The 23,410-nt window shown below is 48.4% G+C and overlaps 1 protein-coding gene across 1 annotated transcript; it reads right to left on the bottom strand.

Moving 5' to 3' along the window:
* Positions 1–14,973: 14,973 nt before the first annotated feature.
* On the bottom strand, positions 14,974–22,984 carry PDRG1 (p53 and DNA damage regulated 1). Its single transcript, XM_061565779.1, has 5 exons — positions 22,573–22,984; positions 20,406–20,478; positions 19,712–19,786; positions 18,515–18,595; positions 14,974–15,970 (listed from the first exon to the last, which is right to left on the bottom strand). Exons 1-5 carry the CDS (start codon positions 22,654–22,656, stop codon positions 15,888–15,890), a joined length of 396 nt encoding a protein of 131 aa, XP_061421763.1. The 5' UTR covers positions 22,657–22,984; the 3' UTR covers positions 14,974–15,887.
* Between the last annotated feature and the right edge of the window lie 426 nt (positions 22,985–23,410).

Below are 23,410 nucleotides of genomic sequence, written 5' to 3'. Positions count from 1 at the left end.
ATTCTGTTTGTCGCTATGGGAGGGAACAAGCGAAGGCGGAGATGATAAATGCCATTTAGTCGCTCAATCAAATCCAATTGGTCAGACATTCGATGGCAGGACCCTCCTGAAACACCAAGCAACTTGGCAATTCTACCAGCGCGAAGAATGAAAACAATATATTTCCATATGTGTTTAAGCATATGAATTGCATTTTTATTTTGCGTGTCTTTGTAAAAGACGTTGTATAATCAACATGCTTACGGTTACGAAACAGCCGGTATCGTTAAATTGCACGGACCGCGACATCATCAATGTAACAGATATTTTATCGATTATCTGGACACGGATAAGCATAGTGACCCATTTATCGATACCCCATTGATTTAGTCAAATACTTTCCTACCAAAGTTTCTGAACAACTTTAATGCATGCACTGTGTCGGGATTGTGGGCAGACACGTATTGAATTCGAAAGACGATGTTATACATTATTGGTTCTTTCGGTAAAGTCACGTAGAAGGGAAACAATTAAATCATACAAATATAAAACGATAAAATTCTCACGACGTTTCGATTGCAACACAAGCAATCATCATCAGGTGTCAAAACCACAGCAAGAACATTTAAAAAAGTAGTTTTCACACCTGATGATGATTGCTTGTGTTGCAATCGAAACGTCGTGAAAATTTTATCGTTTTATATATTTTTTATTGTTTCCCTTCTACGTGACTTTACCGAAAGAACCCAGAATATGAATTCCTGCAGTCACGAAAACTTTAAATAACGATGTTATATTTCACTCCTCTCGATATTTCTCCATATTATTAATTTGTTTAGCTTTCTGAAGGTCTCGCCCAATGGAGGGCCCCTCTTCCAGCAGTGACGCGTGCAAAGCAATTGCAGGGCTGCGCCTTTAACTATGTCGTGGCGTTGTGTATCTATAAATGGATCACTCTGTGATTTACGAGTTATCGGCTTTAACGCCACACTCTTTAGGAAAGTATCCGAACATAAGAAGAAATAACAAAGTATCTGCGAAACATACGATTTCATATTTGGACTCAGCAGCCTTCACAAACATCGGGGTACGCCTTTGCTCGGAAGCTAGGCTTAAAAAATATAAAACGTTAAACTACAAATACAATTTTGATTTAAAGCTTTCGTGACTGCAGGGATTCATATTCTTGGTTCTTTCGGTAAAGTCACGTATAATTTATTTTTATTGTTTTATGTTTATATTATTTTATTATTTCCCTTTTACGTGACTTTACCGAAAGAACCAAGAATAGAAATAACATTTCGAGAGTTTGGTCGGAAATTTTGAGCGGCTCAAATTGGTAAAAGTGTATTTTGGTGTTGTTGTTGTTGTTGTTGGATGTTATGATTTGATTTCATGTTTAGATTTCACACACTTCCAAGCCCCCCAGGTAAAACATTCGTAATTCAATGTGCAAAATCTCAAGAGTAACACTCAAATGTGCTCCTAAATGATTTTCTTCGCGTGTGGAGGCTCACAAATGCGAACATTAAAATGCAGGAATGTTATGATTTTGAACCTAAATTTAACATTTAGATCGCTCAACATTGAGAACATGCAAAGTTCCGTGGGTCTTTATTCACGATGTACAATTTTTACCTTTTTTTCCTGCGGATGTTTTTCTTTAATTTGGAGGTGGAGGGGTAGGTGGGACAATATCGTAAAATGTGGTGGAGAGGTTTTAAATCTGATTTCGCATTTTGATTCACAACCCGTCCAAACATCTCGATGTCAAGTTCCATACGTCTCGATTCAACGAAAAAACAACGTTTTTAAAACGTTTGGCAACCTCCACCCCCCGAAAAAATATGTTTAAAAAAATAAATAAATTCCAGTCGACTATATGCGGGCCAAATTGCAGCTTCCTAAGCCATCCTACAGAACATCATTAGGATTTACATAACCCACTCATTCACGATACTATATTTATTATAATCTAGAGAACTATTAAATCCTATATTTGGTCATCCTGCAGCTGCGTTAACACTTGGTGCACAAGCACAATTAACAACAACTCAACGCATCTGTCAATAACACAGTGGCTTTCAAGAAATATATATATATAAAGGACCAGTGCCCGAAACGTCGCCTGTTTATATAAATATACATACTTCTGTTAAGGCCACACACGGTGTTATTATCGAATGTGTTGAGTCATTATATATTTAATTATGATCAGTGATGGATGAAGCTAGTGCGGGTCCTGTAGCATATGTTATAAAGGGGCCCTAAAAAATACATAAATATTAAAACACAATTTTTAACTTGCATAGTAAAGTAATTGTATTTTGTTATTTGCTATACAGCCAGATAATACGACAAATCGCTAACCTTAAACACCCAGTCGTTCATAAAAGTTGAAGGCAGTATAGTACTATAGTAATAGAGCAAGTGCAGAATCACTGAACCGGAATCGATAGCTTGAAAGCATTTAGCGCGGGGCCCTTGAAAGTGCGGGGCCGGTAGCTACTACATATGTAGCTACTTTTACTGCTAGGATAATCCGGGACTGATTGTGACTGAAGTAACATTACAATTCTACGCCGTTATGAAACGAAGTCAAGTTATTTTTTTTGTATCGCTGCGCATTGTAGCGCCTCTATAGGCTACAACAGTTGGCCGCGTCGATCAAATTCATACGTGGGGCGAGTTTGTGCGTACCCTACACAGTACGTTGAACTTCTTTCGCACCGTACATCGCCCGTCGTGCCAATCGGAGTAGGAAAAATACGCACGGTAGTAGATTCTTGAGCCGCGAGGGTTATTTATAGTATATCATGGCGGACAATTGTGGCAGCAGCAGCAGCAGTGAGTGAAGGGCCATCCATTTAGACCATACGCATGGAGGGGGGAGCGGGGGGGGGTTCACCCAAATGTGTACGCTTGCGTATGGGCGGTCTACTGACAACGTACGCATAGGACACGGGGGGGGGGGGGGGTGAAGCCTCGATAACAATTTGTCTACATTGGCCTTCAAGTGAGTTAGATAGTCCGGCGGTGGACTGTCTGTTTGCTTAAACACGTGAATATTATTAATCCTTGATCCTTGATCGTTTCTTGCGTGGATTAAATATCGGCCGTTCTATGGGGGGGGGGGGGGGGGTGCGTCAAGCGTGGGTACGCAGGTGGGGGGGGGAGGGTGTAAAAAGTCCGCGTGCGTACAGGGAGATGGGGGAAGAGGTCAAGTTTTGACAGATTTTTGCGTACCTACTAAATGGATGTCCCCTGATGCGTGCTTCAGGGGCTATCCGTGCCAATGTCGAGGTCCTTGCTGCTTGCCACGATGGGAGGGCTTCGGCAGAGAGCGAGTTCGTGTCGTTTTGCTGTTCCTCCTCCTATATTGAATGAGCGTAGACTACATTGGTTTATAACATAGTTTTTTTGGGGGTTACAACGCGTTAATATAAATGTGTCGCTAAAACCGCCACCACCACCCGACACAGCCAACTCGATAGGTTTGTCACGGAAACAGAAAATGCCAATTTGGCTACTAGTACAGCACTACCGGTGTGTTGGAGAACCAAGCGACAACATTTACAATCTGAGTACGACGTCTCGCCAGGACTTGCAACCAGCATGATCACAACTAACTAGAGTGGTTTACTACATGCTTAAATAGTTTGGGTTGCATGGACACAGTCGCACCACTGTGGCTTGTCTTTAACGTATTTCTTCATCTATGTATCTCGGAGTCTCTATGGGTCTCTATGGGTTTACGATACGGCCCAAAGTTTTGATTTCATGGCCAAAATTACACTGCTGTTGCTTGTCTTAAAAGCATCCCTCTGAGTCTCTACGTATCTATATGTGTCCTTGTATCTCTGTGGCTCTCTAAGTATGTCTATGGGTCTCTATGGGTCTCTACGCGTCTCTATGGGTGAACTTTCTATATATAGTCCATAGTTTGGGTTGCATGGCCAAAGTCGCACTACCGTGGCTCGCGCCTTTAATTGTCCAGTCAGCAACGGGAGATGTGGTGCGCATCGCCCTGTTGATGTTGTGATGCGGTTGGGAGTTACACCAGCCGTGTCTTCGAGGAGGAGGAGGAGGAGGCATGTTGTCGAAGCGAGGAGGATGTTTGGGGTCTCGAATGAGGAGTTCGCTCTGGATGTCCGCGCTGTCTCCACTCGGTCGTCTCCTCTGTTCGTACAGCAGCGGCAGCGCGAGCCCAGGAGGTGGGTCGGGAATTGAGTGGGGTGCGTAGCGCAGTGCTCTAACCGAGACACAGATCTCTTCGATAGCCTGAACAGAATGTTGGAGCAAGTGCTGATAGCGAGTCGCACTTATGAAGGCCGGCACGGCACACGAAGGGGTAGCCAACACCACGCACGGCCGCCTTTGTTCGCTATAAACGATGTTCACACACCGTACCAGGTACTCATTTGAGGCTGAATCGACCTAGGGGAGACCCAGGACCGGTTCAGATAATCGTCACCGGTGTTGGTGGCCGTGAGCGGAAATCGAACTTAGGTTGCCGGGTCCGTAGCGCAGCGCACTAACCACTGCGCCAAACACACAGATACACGAGGGGGTGTGTGGTCACACCACGCCCGGCCGCCTTTGTCTCCCTAGTGGCGATGTTTGCACAGCGCACCAGGCGCTCATTTGAGATTGAGTCGGCCTCAGGACCGGTTCAGATATTATGGTCACTGACGTTGGCCGTGAGCGGAAATCGAACTCGGGTCGCCAGGTTCGTAGCGCAGCCTACCACAGTCCGTTCGCGAACACCACTGCTCACCCCACACGGAGAAGCCGGTATTGTTTCCCGCAACCACGCCCGGCCGCCTTTGTCTCCCCTACGCCCCACCCCCAGTACTGATGTTTACACAGCACCGCAGGGGTCCCCCGCTTCGTGGCGGCGCAAGCCGAGCAGTGTGCGGAGAGACGGCGGAGGCGATCACGACCTCTTGCCCGGCGTGCCGGACAGACTGTTGAGCAGACTCTCCAGCGTGGCGCGGATCGAGGTGTAATTCGCCTTGCGGCCGTTCGCCGGTCTCGTCGGATCATCGCTGCCGGCTGCGGCGTTGAGAGCTCGAGTCACGCCCTGCCGCTGCTGCTGCTGCTGCAGCCGCTGCTGCTGCTGCAGCTGGGAATTCGTGCTGCCCCGGCTGCCCCCGCCACCGCTGCTGCCCTCGCAATCCGACCTCAAGTCCACGAGGCTCTGGTAGCGGATGAACTTCGTTCCAGCCGCGGCGGAGGGCAGCCCGTGCAGGGGCAGAGGCAGCGGCGAGCGGAGGTCGTCGGGGCTTTGGCGTCGCTGCGCCTCGGTCTGCGTGCCCGCGTCGCGCTTGGCAACGGCTCTGCTGCCCAACACTTCTGCCACTGCCGCTGATGGTGGTGGTGATGATGATGATGATACAGCTGCTGGTGATGATGCTGCTGCTGCTGTTGCCGTAGCTGCTGCTGCTGCTACAACCGCTCTTGCGATCGCTGCTGACCTTTCTATTGTTATGAATTGTGCCCCTGCTGGTGATGACGACGACGGCGATGCTGCTGCTGCAGCCGCCGGCGGCGGCGGCGATGACATCGCTGTTGAACTTTGCGATCCGGTGACTTTCTCTGCCGTCACGACGTCGCCCGCGCCCCGACTCGACCCCTCCTGCAGCGGGTCGCGGTTGCCGCAGAAGCGACACACGGAGCCGCTTGGCTCCTCCTCATGTGCGTGCGCGTACGCTTCGGCGAGCCACTCGTCGGTGACTCGGCGCGGAGGGGCAGTGACGCTGCGCCCGTCGAGGGCTCCTCCCGCCCCGTCGGCCAGTCTCAGGTGGAGGTCCGTGAGGCTGTGTCGGTGGTTGAGGAGGTGAAGCTGCGGCTGCAGGGAGTTCCTGTCGAGACGGAGTCCACGCTGCGCCATGAGACGCGGCCAGCGTTCGCCCGCGATGACCGCGTCCACAAAGCCCGCGTGACCGAGGCGGTCGGTCCGCTCGGGAGTCGGGAGTCGAACTCCCGCGGGCTCGACTGCGAGGTCATGGCCTGGCACCTGTTGGTGGCGGTGTTGGTGGTGATAAATTGTGATCATGATGATGATGCTGGCAACAGCAATGATGGTGATGACAACGCTGACAATTATGACTATGATGATGATGGTAATGATGATGGTCAGGATGGTGAGCACGGTTATTATATTGATGATGACGATGATGATGGTCATGATGGTGACCACGATGATGATTTTGATGATGACGATGATGATGGTCAAGATGATGCTAATGGTCATAATGATGATGGTCATGATGATGATGATGGTCAAGATGATGCTAATGGTCATAATGATGATGGTCATGATGATGATGATGGTCAAGATGATGCTAATGGTCATAATGATCATGGTCATGATGATGATGATGGTCAAGATGATGCTAATGGTCATAATGATGATGGTCATGATGATGATGATGGTCAAGATGATGCTAATGGTCATAATGATCATGGTCATGATGATGGTCAAGATGATGCTAATGGTCATAATGATGATGGTCATGATGATGATGGTCATGATGATGACCACAATGATGATGATGGTCAAGATGATGATGGTCATGATGATGACACACAATGATGATGATGGTCAAGATGATGCTAATGGTCACGATGATGATCATGACGATAACGACAAATGCTGACGTTGATGATGTCAACGACAACGACGACGACGCACCTGCGGCAGCAGCGAGTAGGCGGGCGGCGGGGATGGCGACAGGGCCTCGTGCCCCTCCTCGGCGAGAGACGCCACCGCCTCCGACTGCGCGTAGAGGTGGCGGAACTCGTCCGAGTAGATGGCGCACGCCTCGCCCGCCAGCACGACGAGCGAGCAGCGGTTCAGCGAGCCGTCGCTCCACGTGTAGCTGCAAAGACAACGCCCCCCCCCCGACCACCACCATCCACCCGCCATATAGCCTTAATTAGAATCAGATGTATTTGTACTGGGGGAATCCGATGAGCTATAAAGCTTTCTTTGGGTCACAGGTTGTCCAGTCGGGGCACGGGGTCAAAAGGTCACAACGACAAACAATAGGAAACAACACGACAGGTGTGCAAAGTATAGGAAAGGGAAAACGAATCACTTACAAATATATACGACAAAAAAAACGTAACTAACTTTTTTTTATCTTAGCAGGTAAAGCCCACCGATCTATTAACTTAGTTTTCAGAAGCGACCTGGTCACAAATGATAGCTCAACAAAATGGCTTATAATGTGCAAATGGACACGCACTTGTTAGGGCAAGTGCTGATTTCGAGTAGCACCTATGAAGGCCGGCACGGCACACGAGGTGGTGGGTGGCCAACACCGCGCTTGGCCGCCTTTGTCTCTCTAGCGGCGATGTGTGCACGCCTCACCAGGCACCGTGCACATTTTGAGGTTGAGTATAACTAGGGCAGGGCCAGGACCGGTTCAGATATTAGCTGCCGACTTTATTACGGGAATCGAAATCGGGACTCCGTCGAGTTCGTAGCGCAGTGCGCTAACCACAATGCCCACCGCTCCGCACATCACGTAGTCGCCACGTGCACAGTTGACCTACGCACTACAGCTGGACATTGACTCGCGGGCCCCGTGTTGCCTTCACTCTGCGCCGCACAGAGACATCAACCACCGGGGGGGGGGGGGTGGGTCCCCTCGGCGAGACTACATCGAGGGGATTGGAATCGCCGAGGCGTTGTGGTGCCCTATAGACGGCAAGCACATTTATTAATATCCTTAGCATCGCTAGAGAATTGTCATCATAATCATCATCGTCATTACGCCATCATTCTTACCACCATCGCCATCTTCGTCGGCGGCGTCATCACTATCCCGTTATCGTCATTGTTGAAGTCATCATCACCATCGTCACCAATATCGTAATCACCATCGTCAGCACCATAATTGTAATCGTTATCATCATCGATATCATCGTCATCATGATAGGTATCATCGTCATCATGATAGGTATCATCATGATCGTTGTCATCATCGTTACAATCGTCATCATGATCGTCACAATGATCACGATGACGTAGTGCACACTCCTATGTGCCCGTGACCACGGACGCGGTTGACTGCATACGGTGCGAAAGAATACGATCGTCGTTATATGATCATCGTCATCATCATCAGAACCATCGTTATAATAATTTTCATCATCGTCGTCCTGATCCTTATCATCATCATCATCATCATACTCGTCGTCATTATCATCGTCATCATGATCGTCACAATGATCACGATGACGTAGCCGCACACCCACCCGTATGTGCCCGTGGCCACGAGCGCGCAGTCCGCCACGAGGAAGCTCTCGCGCCCGCGGCCCGTGGCGCGCGCCCCCGAGCGCGTGACGAAGCGGAGGCCGCTCAGGGTGCGGACTCGGACGAACTGGAGGGGGGGGAGGGGGAGGGAGAGGTTGGTATGGGAAATGAGACAGCTCCGATTAGCACGGTTGGATACGTACGGTGCGAAAGAAGTTCAACATACGTGCCGAAAATTATGGAGAGGGGAAGGGAGAGTTAAGAGGCGTGGAGAGGGATTCGTCAATCGGCGGAATCGTTTAGCATTGTCGTTGTCAATCAACATCGTTGTCTTTATTATCAACATCCAATCATCCTCGTCTTCATCATTCAATCATCATCTGGCGATGTTTACACACCGCAACGGCGACTCATTTGAGACTGAGTCAACCTATGCCGTCGCTCAGACACATTATAGACAAATGCAAAGATCCCTCGTATAGCCTTAACAGACTGTTGGGGCAAGTGCTGTTAGCGAGCACCTATGCAGGCCGGAATGGCGCACGAGGGGGTGGGTAGCCAGCACCACGCCCGACCGCTTTTGTCTCCCGAGTGGCGATGTTTAAACATCGCACCAGGTACTCATTTGGGGCTGAGTCGACCTAGGCGAGGTCCAGTTCCGGTTCAGATAATCGTCACTGGTGCTAGCCGTGAACGGGAATCGAACTCGGGTCGCAAGGTTCGTAGCGCGGCGCGCTAACTGCTACTCTTCCACGCAGGTGTACACACACACACACAGACACGGCTACGCCTCGCTGATGATCACCTTTTGCGCGAGGAGCGGCGCTCGCGCCCGCGTGCACGCGCGCAGGAAGGCGGGGAGCGACGCGCCCTCCACGAGCGCGTACACGGGCACGCGCCGACGCGCCGCGTCCAGGAGCTCGCGCAGGATCGTGGGGTCAGATGGCGCCCGGCACACGAGAGCCAGTACCTGTGTAGTCCCACGGGGGAAGGGGGGGGGGAATCGAGAGTTGGGGGGGGGGGGGGGAGACGTGTAAACGTGATGCGTTCTCGACACGCGCATCTAGAAATGTGCACATGGCCCAAAAGTCAGGACACACAGAGTTATTGTTATACAGCATGGCCCAAAAGTCAGGACACATGGGAGGAATTGTATATTCACATAGGGTTTTTATTATGTTTTATTTTTATTATTGTATTACTTCCCTTCTACGTGACTTTACCGAAGGAACCAAGAAGATGAATCCCTGCAATCACGAAAGCTTTAAATCGAAATTCACATAGGGTTACTTAATTTATTTTAACAAATACTAAAACGGGATTGCATTGACTATAACATATGATGTATTAACTCTCTTTAGAAATTAATTTAGGACTCATATAATAGAAAAGGTTACAGGTGTAATATTTGAACATTCATCAATTATGTTTTGCCTCAATGCATTCAGGGTTCTTGGTAGAGTTTTGTCGAAACGACGACTTTTAGGTGACCCGGCAAGAAGAAGAATATATAAATAACGATAATAACAGAACAAATATTAACTTAAAGAATAAACAGTTCAAATGTTTTCATGTCAGTATTAACAATAATAAAATAAGCCTCTGTGCCGTGACGTTTGGGTCATCCTGCGTATATCTGAAATCAGCCCAAGCCTCTAGTAAATCACGTGACTGGTGTGTGTGGCCAGCCCCACTTTGAATCCCTCCCCTCTCATCCATACATCTCCCGATCGAAATCAGCTCAAGCCTCCCGTGCACAGCGTGACTTCTGTGCTTGGCCACCCCCACTCTGAACCCCTCTCCCGCTGTGAAAACAGCAGCGGCAGCGTGAAGACCCTGACGCAGCATCTCCCTCCTCTCTCTCACACATGTTCGTGATGTGCACGTCTTCTTAGAACGCTGGGGAGCCGGAAAGGCCCTCTGCACCAGCGTGGACGGCACCCTCGTGGTGTTCACCTTCTGAAGCGCTCGCTCGTCACCGTGGCGTGCGCGATGACCACCACCACCACGTGACTTTTCTTTTGTATTGTGCGCGGTGCTTTCAGCGCCACGGCGCGTGGATTTGTAGCGTTTGTTTTCTTTTGTTTGCTGGTGACTTTGTGTATTTCATATTGAAATCGCCTCCAGTGCTTTTGCTGCTGGCGGCAGTAAAAGTTGTTTAAAAGTCAAGTCTCTCCTGGTCTCCCCTGATCCCCGTGCCCCCGTTTCTGCGCGCCTTCTCCGTCCTCTACCTCTCATCTCCTACTCCTCGTCTCCCCCCCCCACCACGCATCGCATCCCCGACTCTCTCGACTCCCCCTTGCCGCGCCGTGTCGCCTCGGGAACGCGATGTGATTCGTCACGTTGTGTACGGCATGTCAAAGCGATGTCCGTCACACTTACTTAAACGTCTCATGCACATGACCGTTATCCTCAAAGTCATTATTAGCATCATGATCGCCAACATCGTCATCATCATGAAACGGCATCGACCATAATAATAATAAAGCATCGTCAATCATCATATATTAATCATCGTCGTTACTACTACCAACATCAACCCCACCGTCATTACCACCATCATTATAACCCTCCTCCTCATCATCATCATACGTCATACACATTTGTCATCATCACCATCATCAGAATCATCACCACTACCACCCACATCATAAATTATCACCATCATCAAAATGATCATCATCATCATTAATGAACAACAGCACCATCATTGACACCACGACACATTAGTGTTGGTGCTGGTGGTGGTTGTGCCTGAAGATTGGAAAGGGGTGGTGGTGGTACTGGAGGTGGTAGTTGTGGTGGTGGTGGTGTTGGTGGTGCGTGACAATGGGAAAGTGCTGTCGTGTTGATTGCGGTCGTGTTAGTGGTGCGTAACAACGGGAAAGTGCTGCTGGTGTTCGTGTTGGTAGTGGTGGTGTTGGTGTGCACACGCTACCGTGTCTGGTCCCACCGTTTGACAATGACTCCAACAATTTGGTCGAGCTGAACCCCTAATCGAAATCGAGTGGCCGGTTTGAAAGCGCCCCCCCCCCCCCTGGTGGAACAACGCGATGTCGTGTCACGCTCCACCTCACCGTGCGAGCTGCCCTGATGAGCCTGAGCACAGCTTCTCTGCAGTTGGGCTCCTCGTCGCGAGCTCTGGGCGTGAATCGCACCTCCACTCGCGGACCCGCAGGGCCTCTGACGCCGAGACCCGGGCCCACCGCGCCGTCCATCACCCCGGCCATCGCCATCGCTTCGTCGACTGGAATGCCCAGCCGCCTCCACGACCTCGCCTGCATCAGCTGCTGATGCTGCTGCTGCAGCTGTAGATGTTGCAGCTGCTTCTGCGGCTGCAGCAGCAGCTGATGATGATTGATGAGGTCTCTTTCATCCGGCCATCCGAGGTCGAGCATTGGCGGCTCCAGATCGGACATTTGCGGGAAGTAGGTGAGCGACCGCGCGTCTTCCAATGTCCTGCCCGCCTTGTCTTCGTGACCAACGTAACCGGGACGTCCCACTCCTCTCTCCTGCTGCTGTTCCTCGTCCTCATCCTGGCAATGCTGCATTGGTGACACCTCCACGCTGGCCAGGATGGCCTCCATCTCGTCGTCGTCGAGGAAGTCCTCTGCACCTTCCCGCTCCACCAGCGAGCGGTACGCGAGGATGCCTCCGCTGAGGAGGGCCTCCAGTGCCAGTCGCTGGTCTTCCCTGTACGAGTCCTCGGCTTCCCGACGAAGGACGCTCATGTGCTGAGTCCCCCAGTCCTCCAGCTGCTGAGACTGTGCGGCCATGGCTGATTGGCTGAGCCTGGGGTGGTTTGATGAAATGTCCTTCCGTGATATATAAAACAAAAAGGTGCCACCAAGTATTGGCCCAAGGGGGGGAGGGAGGGGGCTATCAAAATTGAGCGTTCGGTTTGAGAGGAGAGGTCCCCTTGTCGAAAATTTTGAGATAAAAATTGGCCGGCCAAGTTTTGGCGGACAAAATAATGACGCGGCCGCTTCGAGAGAAAGAGATTACCTCGCCTGTTGTCAAGCAATGAGGCCAACAGTTGGCAAAGCTGTTCTAGCAACCGACTCTTTAATTAAGCAATCAATGAATTAATTCACGAGTTCGGTGATCCTATGGAACGTGTACGAAAAAAAAGACGTTGGTTTAAGTAAAAGCAATGTACCAAACCGAGCACAACACGAGGTTTCCGACCACGTAACACGGCTCGGGTCCTCTGAAAATTCTAAACAAACACATCCAGGTAGATCTTTATGAAGTCGGCTTGCGCGAACGTCCGACTCGTCAGGCCACGCGCACCGGAGTAACTTCGGAGCGAGTCTGAGAGGTGATGTCACTCACGAAGCTCTCGGGAGAGTAAATTTGAGTTATTGACTCAGCGTGCGTGTCTCTCTCGTTCTCTCTCTCTCTGTGCCCTGCCCTTGCCACCCTCCCCACCCCCACCTATCTAACTCTCTAGACAGCGTGGGTACGCGAAGACTCAAACTCTCCCGGCCGCCGTCAGGCATGTGGGGACACGAGAGGCGCGGGAGGAATGCGCGCGCCACACGCACGAGTCGACGGAGAGCGGGGCGCGCGCGTTCGTAGCAAGGAATTCGAGGTGATGGCACGGGGGGGGTGGGGGAAGGTGCTGGATAGGGGAGAGAGCTTGGAGGTTCGGAGTTGAACGTTAGTGGCTAGAGGAGTCGCGATGTGTCTACGAGACCATTTTCTCTTGTCGGTATCAATATGATTTTAGATTTGAAGCTTTCGTGACTGCAAGGAATCATACTATTAGGTTTTTTCTTTACTTGATACAGCAATCGTGCTGTGACGGTTCCACCTGAAGACGGAAGCTTGTGTTGCCTCTGAAACGTCGTGATTTGTTATTGTACTTTTATTAATTTTATTTTCATTTTTTAACCGACGTGACTTTACCGAAAATACCTAAGAGTAGGTATCAAGATGGTCAATAATTGGCTTTAGCCATCCCGGCAGCAATAATGATATGTTAACATGTTCAAACACCAAATAGACCCCACCTATTGCAGGGCATTATCAAGTCTGCAATCAACACACATCATGCTCGTGATATCACATGCAAGCAAGCGCGCTTTGATAATAATGTGTGCATTGTCCTTGTAACTCATTGGCCTACACCTGGTCTCACGCCAAACGTCGAACAGCACGAAGACAACGCAGATATCGAAGAGTTATTAGCTCGGGTTGAGCAGTTATATCTACGGGACCATTTTGTGTCGGTGTCAAGATGACGATGATTAGTGGCGCCATGGTGGCGAGATGTTAACAACCTCGCCAGGTATGCGCGAGGTCATGGGTTCGATCCCGACCCTGACGCCTGTTGTGTATTTAGAGTGTGCATCTCTTCTCCCCGTGGTCACGTGGATTGTATCCGTGTCGTCTGGTCCCCCCCCCCCCGCCCCACATTTAGAATCAACATCATGCATTTAGAGTATTTGTCTGCTATACAATTTGACCAAGTCGCTTCCAAAAGAGCTATATAGTTAGTGTGCCTTACCTGGTAAAATAAAAAGTTTAGAACAGACAATATGCTTTACCCTTTCTGGCAATAATACGATACTGTACGAGATGACTCTACGGCTAACAGAAGATGCAGCCAGAACTCCGTTCCGTGTCCGCATGCAAGTGCCCGAGTCTGGAATCGAACCCGGCAGGGTCCCCAACTTGCTGAGGCACGTGTATCACCATCGCAGCGCCACCTTGAAGACGGGAAAGTCTTGCCATGTGACTTCATTCTGTTTACAGCATGGGTGGAAAAAAACCCGATTTTTCCAGCAGCAGGCATCGGGTTTTTTCTTTAATACAATTAAACCCGATTTCGGGGAATTAAAACCTGGTTTAATGAATACGAAACTCTGATCCAAAGCTTAGGCTGGTTCCTCGTCGGTGCTGCTATCGTACTCGGGGCCGTCGGGCACGGGGTAGTCGTAGAATGCGGTGGGCAGGTTGGTCTTGATGAACACGAGCTTCTCCACAATCGTGGGCGCCAGTGAGTTCCTTAGCTTGGAATGGATGAAGCTCATCGTTGAGAAGTTGGCGAAGTGCGGTTCTGCAATTAGAACCAATTAAACCGGATTTCTCCCAATCTCAGATGATCGGGTTTAATATAAAAAGACAATGAAACCCGATTGTAAAAAACCCGACTGTGCCACCCTTGGTTTACAGAATTCCCTCGACTCCTTGGGGGGGGGGGGGGGGGGGACTGAACAGGTGGCAACTCCCCACCACTACTACTCCTTGAGATTGACATGTCCGGGCTTGTTTGTGGATACATCTTCTAAAATAAATATCTGGTGGATGCGCGCAGCCATGCCCGGCTTACTCTCGTAAACACCTCCGCGTGTTCCCGCACGGCGTTTGAACAGAGGGACCCATTGTCCAACAACTGTTGCAGCTCGCTGGGCGAGCGAGAGGGAAATTTCCCACTCCAATTATCGCCATGCTGTTACTTCACAGGGATGGCATTGTCAACGATCGTCATCCCCCCCCCAGCCCATCACCCCGCACCCCGGCATTTTTAAATACACAGCAAACCCTTGCCCATCGCGGGGGTTACGTTCTTTAAATAAAATATCCGCAGTCGGCAAGTCCGTGACACGCAAAGTCGCAAGGCAAGGTTATGTTCAGGGTTCGAAATACCAAAACCCAGCCCCCCCTCCTTTTGTTTTGTGACCCTGCATCAACTCAAACATTACACAGGAAGTATATATATGCTTTGTTAACATCAATTTTTATTGTCATTCGAGAACACAGAATGCAAAGTAAATTTCTAAACACACGGGAGGCTTTTTTGTCAATAATGTAAAATATGATTGATGTTTTCTGCATGTGTCAAATGTAGCTTGTACAGTGTACAATGGCCGTGAGCGGGAATCGAACTCGGGTCGCCGGGTTCTCAGCGCAGCGCGCTAATCACTGTGCAACAATACATTAGCCAACACTCATTGTGACTTCACTATAATCACCGTTTAACTATTTAAAACAAAAATTTGTATGCGTTTTTGAACTCGGGCATAAATCAGCGAATACAAAAACATACTCCTTAGACGTGTGGATTATACAACTCAAAGGGAATTCGGAGGTAGCTCAGTGATATCCGCTTCCAAGCGACATTCAATCTCTTAACACCAAGGGGTTGCCCTGCTCTGCGAGGAGTTTCGAATGAGCGCTTCATCTCGTGATGCCAATGGCACAATCCGAATAGCGATTCTCAGCAGAAGAAATGTGCTCCGTTCACCCGAATAGCGATTCTCAGCAGAAGAAATGTGCTCCGTTCACCGTTCACCAAAATGCACTGACAAGCGTGGTGAAGTATGGTCAAACAACCGTGGCCGACACAGTGGAGGGAGGCCTTCATCCGGCAGTGTACTGACCAAACGGCTGTCCCCACACCGATGTACACACTGGCACATCCGACAACGCTGACCCGAGATCGCGCCCTTCGGTCGTGTCGTTTGTTGCTGGTCGCTCGGCGTTTCGGGGGTCTTTGGGCCCGTGCTGGGCGACTGTGGTGGTGATGATGAAAAAAAGTTTCATCCAAAATAGCGAGCGGCTTGGCGGAAGGAATCACAGCCAGCGCGCGCGGCGCCGATGTTCGCGGGGCAAACGCACGGGAACAGCTTCTTCGTCACTCTTTAATTACTTTATTGATCGCGAGCATTTCCTCCCGCGACAGCGGGGCGAGATCGAAGCCCTTTAGCTCCGGTTTTCCTGCAGAATAACGGAGCAGAGGAAAAAAAACATATATATATATAAACAAGCCGGGCGCACACAATCGCAGGACGCTCATCGCAGTGACAGCGGAATGGATTTGCGTTTGACCGAAAAAGCGCGGCACGCCGAGGCTTTGTGGCGTGCGCTTCGCGTGCCGCAATTGTCGATTTCCCGTTACTCATCCCCCGCGTGTTATTGCAGGTGGGGATGGAGTTGCGTGGTTCATGACCGCAACTTACATCTCTTCCGCCGTGATTACCCCGCTTGCAACGACTCGTCATAAAGGGTACCGCCCCCCCCACCCCCCACCAACACCGCCACCTCTACCAGGCTTGCCCAGAATCGGTGGATCGGCTGCAATCGTGCCTATAGAATCAGAATCTTTATTTGTCGTGGAGGAATCCGATGAGCCATTAAGCTCTGTTTTCACAGCTCTCCAGACACGATATGAGTGCAAGGATAGGGAAAAGGTAAGCAAGTAACTCTTCTGTTGAGCCACTGGGCCGGTTAGTCTATGACAGCCAGGCACATCGAACATTTGTAGACAATAAGGGATGGTTTCAATTAAAAAAAAAGAACAATTTTGGGTTTTTATTTTAAAAAGAGAATTACACTGCGTAATAATCATTGACATTATGCACTAATTTAAGTTGGTCCAAATTTGGCAAACTCAAAAAATTACTCGTAAATTACTCAACTGGGATTATTGGTTGCGAAAGCCTACGTGTTAAACGAACTGGGAAATACAGGCAGCAAACTACCACCCACTACGTGCAGACCAAAGCCGTGAGCCACTCTTGAAAATTAGACTAAATCCTCAACTCTTTATATGATATAAATTTGAACTTAACGTGTCTTACATCCTGACAAAAGTGACCCGGTGTCACGTGACACCACTTTTCGCCGGAAAAGCGCGGAAGAGACGTAATGCAAGTGACAATCTCCCGTGACGTCATACTTTGAGGTTGATCTTCAACGAAAAAAAAAATTGGATCGTTCGAAACCTCGTATCTAGGCTCGATGCTTTTGGAATTAATCTGTAAATCTGGAGCACGTGCCAAGTAGACACCCTTCAAAGTAAAAAAGAAAAACAATGCATCCGTCCAACCTGCACTGACCAGCGTGAAGTATGGTAAAATAACAACCCACACGCCCAACACGGTGTGTGGAGGCCTTCATACATTGTGTCCACGTGCAAAAATGTATTGGTGGGGGGAGAGGGGGGGTAAAACAGTCGTTTAGTCAGAATGTAAAACATTTACAATCCATCATTGGAACCTTATTTGCCAGTAGAAAAATATGGTGTCATTTGGTCCAACACCATGTGAGAATAGGCTCTAAAGAAAGCTGTCTCGGGTGTGGACCAATCAATTTCAAGGACAGTGCATACATTATCAGAGTTATGTTTTTTGTTGGCATTCCGACTGCAGGTATTGTGGTCAATGACTCCTTGTAAAAAAGGTGTCAGTTTTGTTGCCAGATAAAAGGGTAAAAAAACTATTATTTACAATCCATGTTCTGAATAAAACAACTGTAACAATAGAATAAATCAAGACATGCTTAATAAAAATGTTGGAGAGGCGGTGCGGTGTTGAGTAAAATTGCGCTAAAAACTTGGTGACCCCAAGTTTGATATTTTTCACCACGGCTGATGGCAGTGGTCAGATGCCCCTACTAGACATCTTGTGAAAAGGAGCTTTATAGCTTATCGGATTCCTCCAATATAAATATTAATATTCGAACTGGTCCCCCGAGCCTCCCGCCGTCGGTCAACTCGTACCGACCTACGCGGACAAAATTGTCCTCGACGCCCGTGCGCGACCAACACAGAAAAGCCTGGGACAGGGCTTTCGTCCGGCAGTGGATTGGCAACGGGTTGTACATTTTGCACGGTGACTCAAACTCCCGGGGACCATTATCCTGATCAGACGCCCGGTCGCCTGATGGCAGCTCAGTCCAACCGTGAAGACGCGAGGTGCGTGGAGGAGCGAGGAAAAAGGTCAGACGCGGCGCTTATATTGCGGCCTCTTTTAATGAGAATCAACGCTCATGCGACAAACGCTCCGCGCTTTGGTCAATTGAGAGATGCGGTGGTTGCCATGATGGGGGATTATACCAAGATATATCTATCGTACGATACTGCAAAGGTTAAAGGCGCAGCCCTGTAAAGTCTTTCTCGCGCTGTTGCTGGCGGAAGGGCCTCCACTAGAGCCCCACGAAGTTGGTACCACCCAAGGGAGCAAAACGTTAATAGTACCGAATGATTTATACGGCTTTTACGAGTCAACTATTATTTCATAGCCCACCCATTTCGATTGGTTATAATTCACCGTTTGTGGCGACCACGAGAAATTGTAACCACTGAAGTGATGGTAACTGACATGTAAATTATCTGGTCTGGGCTCAACGGACTGTACAGAGGATATACTTGGCCTACTCTTTCACAACAGCTATATGGGAAACCAATAACGCGGAAATGAACATCGTTTCATTAAAATAACATCGCGGCTACCCGAACAAGTGGGCCCGTGACCTTCTCACCTTGTGCCTCGTTCAGACGATTCATCTTCACCTTCAGCTCCCTGCGGATCCTTGTCATCTCCGTCTCCAGCTGCTCTTGATCTGAAGTTCAGACACGGGGTCGACAGGATCTCTTCAAGCATCCAGTGTACGAGGGTACAGCAAGCGGTGTTGGTTCGTTTATTTTTGTCAAGCTAAAGGATTCCCAAAGATATTCCCCCACCCCACCGCTGATCGTGATATCGGTATCATGCCTCAAGACAAATATTCCATTAACACGGTTGGCTACGTACAGTGCAAAAGAAGTTCAACATACATATATCTCTCGGAAAGCAGCGAGAACTTTCGTGTCAGGGAACGGTCCACAGAAGCTGATATTAGAGAGCTACCTCTGAGATCGCTTTCAAATCACCTTTGTTTTACATGGAAGTGGGAAAGCATTTTCATAAAAATACTCCTGAAGAAGATCTCTCATGGTCCACCCTAAAGTACATCCGCACAAACCATGGCATGATGCACAAAGGACACATTTTTTAATCTCCAGTTTGCGATTTTGGTCTTCCAGAATAGATTGTACAACATATTCTTGGTTCTTTCGGTAAAGTCACATAGAACCAAAATTTCTTGCTGTGGTTTTCCCACCTGATGATGATTGCTTGTGTTGCAATCGAAACGTCGTGATAATTTTATTGTTTAATTTTTATTATTTTATTATTTCCCTTCTACGTGACTTTACCGAAAGAACCAAGAATATGAATCCCTGCAGTCACGAAAGCTTTAAATCGAAATTTAGACCGTACAACGTATAACGACGCAATTCCCGATCCACAAATACGAAGGAGACATCACTGTGATGATACCAACTCCGCTGCTCCTGAAGCCGTTGTCTGGCTTGACCACCTGAATGTGAATTTGTAGTCGTTGCTCCGCATCTACATCGGCAGCCATACGAAACAAGAAGCGTGGAACCGAATTTCCCATGGTGATTTTTTTTGTCATGCAGTCATTGGCGACTGGGATGTGGCTCATGAATCACTGCACACTTGAGAACCCGGTTTAATAACAGGCAGCTGCCTGGATTCGAACCCAGATTCTCAGCAGCACCGGCTCAGCGCTCTGACCTACGAGACACCCGGCCTCCTCCGATCGGTGATTTAAAACTCAAACGCGACGACGCGTGTAATTGTGTGGAGTGCGATTGTGCGGCAAAATATTTACCATTTTTTATCATCTGTCTTGTTTTCGATCGGGGTATTTTGATGAACATATTTCCAAAACAGACCCAGGTTTTTTCTAAAAAAAAAAAAAATCAAACACAACCATTTTCAAATTTCACAACTCAAAAAAGTCTTCAGACAATGAATACGCGAGTTCGTATTTTGACGGAGGAGACGTGGAAAGGTGTCGGCTTACAAAAGGGATGAATTCTTCAAATAAACACGGGTAAAACAACATTTCATGAAGAGGAATGGATTTACCCATTCATTTAATAGGAAAAATGAGACGTGTTTGGACAGTCATTCCAACGCTACTCATGGTCGGAGTTTTATTATTCCCTTCTAAATAATAAGCTAATACTTAAGCGGGCTTTACCTGATGACGATCACTTATGTTGTGATCAAAACGTCGTAGTTTTTATTTTATATTAATTTGAACCTATCTACGTGACTTTACCGAAAGATCCAAAGAATAAGATAAAATAGTTTAGTTTTATTCGTATATTTTCTTAAGCGATTTGTTTACTGCTTCTATACTTTGCACTCCAATCGTGTGTTTGTACTATTTGTTGTTGCAACGTTCTGACCCATGCCCCGACTGGACATCTGTGAAAAAGAGCTTCATAGCGCATCGGATTCCTTCAGTTTAAATCAATATTCTAATTCTGAAAAACAACATTTTGGAGTCTCTGTACCCGCAGCTGCGCCCCCTTGCACGGCACGAAGAGCCTCTCTGTTGCTGTTCCTCTTCCTGTCCAAGTCGACCATCTGCAGGGAACGAGGGGACGAGATCGGCGTTACAACTGAGATCCAACTCAGTCACACCACCAAACACCTCCAACTATCAACCCTGCACCTCCAGAGCCGCATACGGCTCTTTGGCTGCCCCCTTGCGGGCGGGCGGCCGTTTTTTTAAAGATTATTTTTTATTTTAATAGGTTATTTACACTCTAAAGCAGTGGTTGTTCTTAACCTGGGGTGCACGCTCCCCCTGGGGGTGCGAGACATGGCCAGATTTTTATTAGAAGGTAAATAATCAAAACACAAATTAAGCACGGACACATGAGTACAACTACTTTGTTTCATCAAACCTATGTATTGAATTACCATACATTTTTTTAACCATTGAGAACCAAAGGGCTACAAGGCTGCAGTAAAGGTTAAAATCCACTGCTCGAGAATGTGTTTTTGTACACGAAGACGTATAGTGAAACGCAATCCTTATCGGTAAAGTCACGTAGGTATAGAATAAAACAAATCACGACGTTTCTGGCGCAACACAAGTGTCCGTCATCGGGTGAGAAAACATGACGGACGCTTGTGTTGCGCGCACGAAACGTCGTGATTTATTTTTATTTTCTACTCTACGCGACTTTACCGAAAGAACCAAAGGGTATGGATTCCTGCAGTCACGAAAGCTTCAACTCAAGATACAATCCTTATCCATAAAGAAATTGACAGGCTACATGCCAAAGGGAGGTGGACACCACACCGGGGAATTGCAGGCATGAGACTCCCGACTTGTGCTGCTGCCTGTGAATGTTAATAGCACCACTAAGGAGTAGACAAATCAACCCGCTCGCGGATGCATCATACCTGTCAACCCCTTATACATACACAAACACATTCCTGCGGAGGGAGCTGGTAGGAACGTTGGGTTGCTCGGTCAATGGCCAGGGTCAACGGTGGCGTGGTGTATTCCGCAAATATGCCAGACTGTGAGGGCGGGCACAAGCCGGCGTGAGTAGGTTAAACGTTGAGTTTTATAAGGGCACCACGGGGTGACCAGCCCCTCCCCACCCAGCCCCACCCCTCCCATCAGAGTGCAGCGCCACATTAAATACGCACTACAATGATAATAGTTGAAAGCGATTTGAAGCATGTTTTATATATATATTTGGGGGGGGGGGGGGGGGAGAGCTTTGTGACGTCATATTTGAGGGGGGGGGGCCTGACTTTTTGTGACGCCGTGTGACAAGGGGGGGGGTCAAAAATCGTCCAAAATCGCGTGACGTCATTTATGGACGGACCCTAATGTGGACCACGTGAGGCCGAACACTTTTAAGGCAGCCCTCCTGCCACATCACAAATCGAACAGAGTTCCTTGCCATTGTTTATTTTCTTCCCCTCTTTGCTATGAACGTAACACGCCTGTCGCATTTAAACATCGTAGCGCGCCCTTTGGCAATGTCTAGGTGACGTTTTGTGGAACCACCACCACGATCACCATCATCACCATCATTAGCCGTGTTCAATCCATTGCTGGATGAGAGGCTTCGCGTTTGTAAAATTAAAACGCAGCATGTTCGCTGCGGCCTTGAGATGGAACTACGTGTGGGCGACGTTTCGGGCAATTACCCTTCACAACACACGTGCGTTTATAACACTGGTCAACACATTTTTCTGGCATAAGGTATTCCAACGGTTTTAAGGTAATTTTGGGGTGCTGATTCCAAATCTGGCATCAGTTTTTGTCTATCACATCAGGTTTTTGAGATATAAAATATTGCATTTCCAATAAAAACTGCAGAAGAAAAATATTAAATAAATGCGGATATCTACATAAAATGATATTATAAACACACTATCCTAAAAATACAGCACCATATTTTAACACTAAAGCAGTCACTGACTCGCAACAACTTGCAATCATAAGTGACAGAGTTAATTTCGGGTAAAATCAATGAAAATGGGACATGCCGATAGCATAAAAATGAGATGTGATAGAGCAAATCTGAGATCAGATTTGGAATAAGCACCCTGCAATTAGTCTAGAACAGCTGCAAAAGTCCAGGCCAGAAAAAAATGTTTGTTTGTTGACCAGTGTAATGCTGCAGTACAGTACATGATTATCATACGGACCTGGTGTTTATCCGCCAGCAAATCCTCGGCCAAGGTCTCCACCTCCGTGAGGTACGTGATCAAGAACTGCGCGTCGGCGGTCATCCTCGTCGCCGTCAAAAGTTATCCACAAGCACGGGAACTTCGAATCTCGAACAAGCACGGATCGATATCTGCTGCTTCGTGTCAAACGCGCACGTGGCCCGAGGACATTGACGCACCGCACCAGACGTCGGTGAGAGAGAATAGAGGAGGAACGTGCGTCTTATAATCCAGGGTACAACGGCGTGGTCGTTAATGATGATGAAGCTGCTGAAAGCGAAAGTAAAGAGAGATTCTAAAAAACTAGTGTCAAAGCGAGCAGGCCGCGATTGCCAGGGGCAGCTATGAGCTAGGACCCCCCCCACCGTGCGTTGAGTCGTGACGTCAGCGTTTACATGACGTCATTTGTGAGCGTTGAACGTGGGGGGGAGGGGGTCATGAGAATGATGACGTCATTGCGTGTTTTTGTTGAACTTTCGCACCTGTACGTGGGACAATCGTGCTCATGAGATGTGCGGCGAAAGCACAAAACGTCATTAAAAAGTGAACACGGTGTGGCTTTAGCGGTGCTCTGAAGAAGGGTCATTGCCTCAAACGTCAGCTATTTTTTTTGTTAAGGCAGCGTTATTGACCGCTTAGTTTTATATTTGTTTCAGGACGTCACAGTTTACGCACGGACATGCTGCTGGTTTGTATGATGACGTTTTTCAAATGGTGAACGTCATTGCTGATCGCACTCTGGCCATTCGCTAGTTACATGACGTCATTAACACAGTGACGTTGAACATGTCCGGAAATTCAGTGACGTCATAACGGT

This window comes from Lethenteron reissneri, chromosome 35, assembly GCF_015708825.2.
Source record: "Lethenteron reissneri isolate LAM-NWPU_2019-01 chromosome 35, ASM1570882v1, whole genome shotgun sequence".
NCBI lineage: Eukaryota > Metazoa > Chordata > Hyperoartia > Petromyzontiformes > Petromyzontidae > Lethenteron > Lethenteron reissneri.
This window is presented reverse-complemented; position numbering and strand designations above follow the sequence as displayed.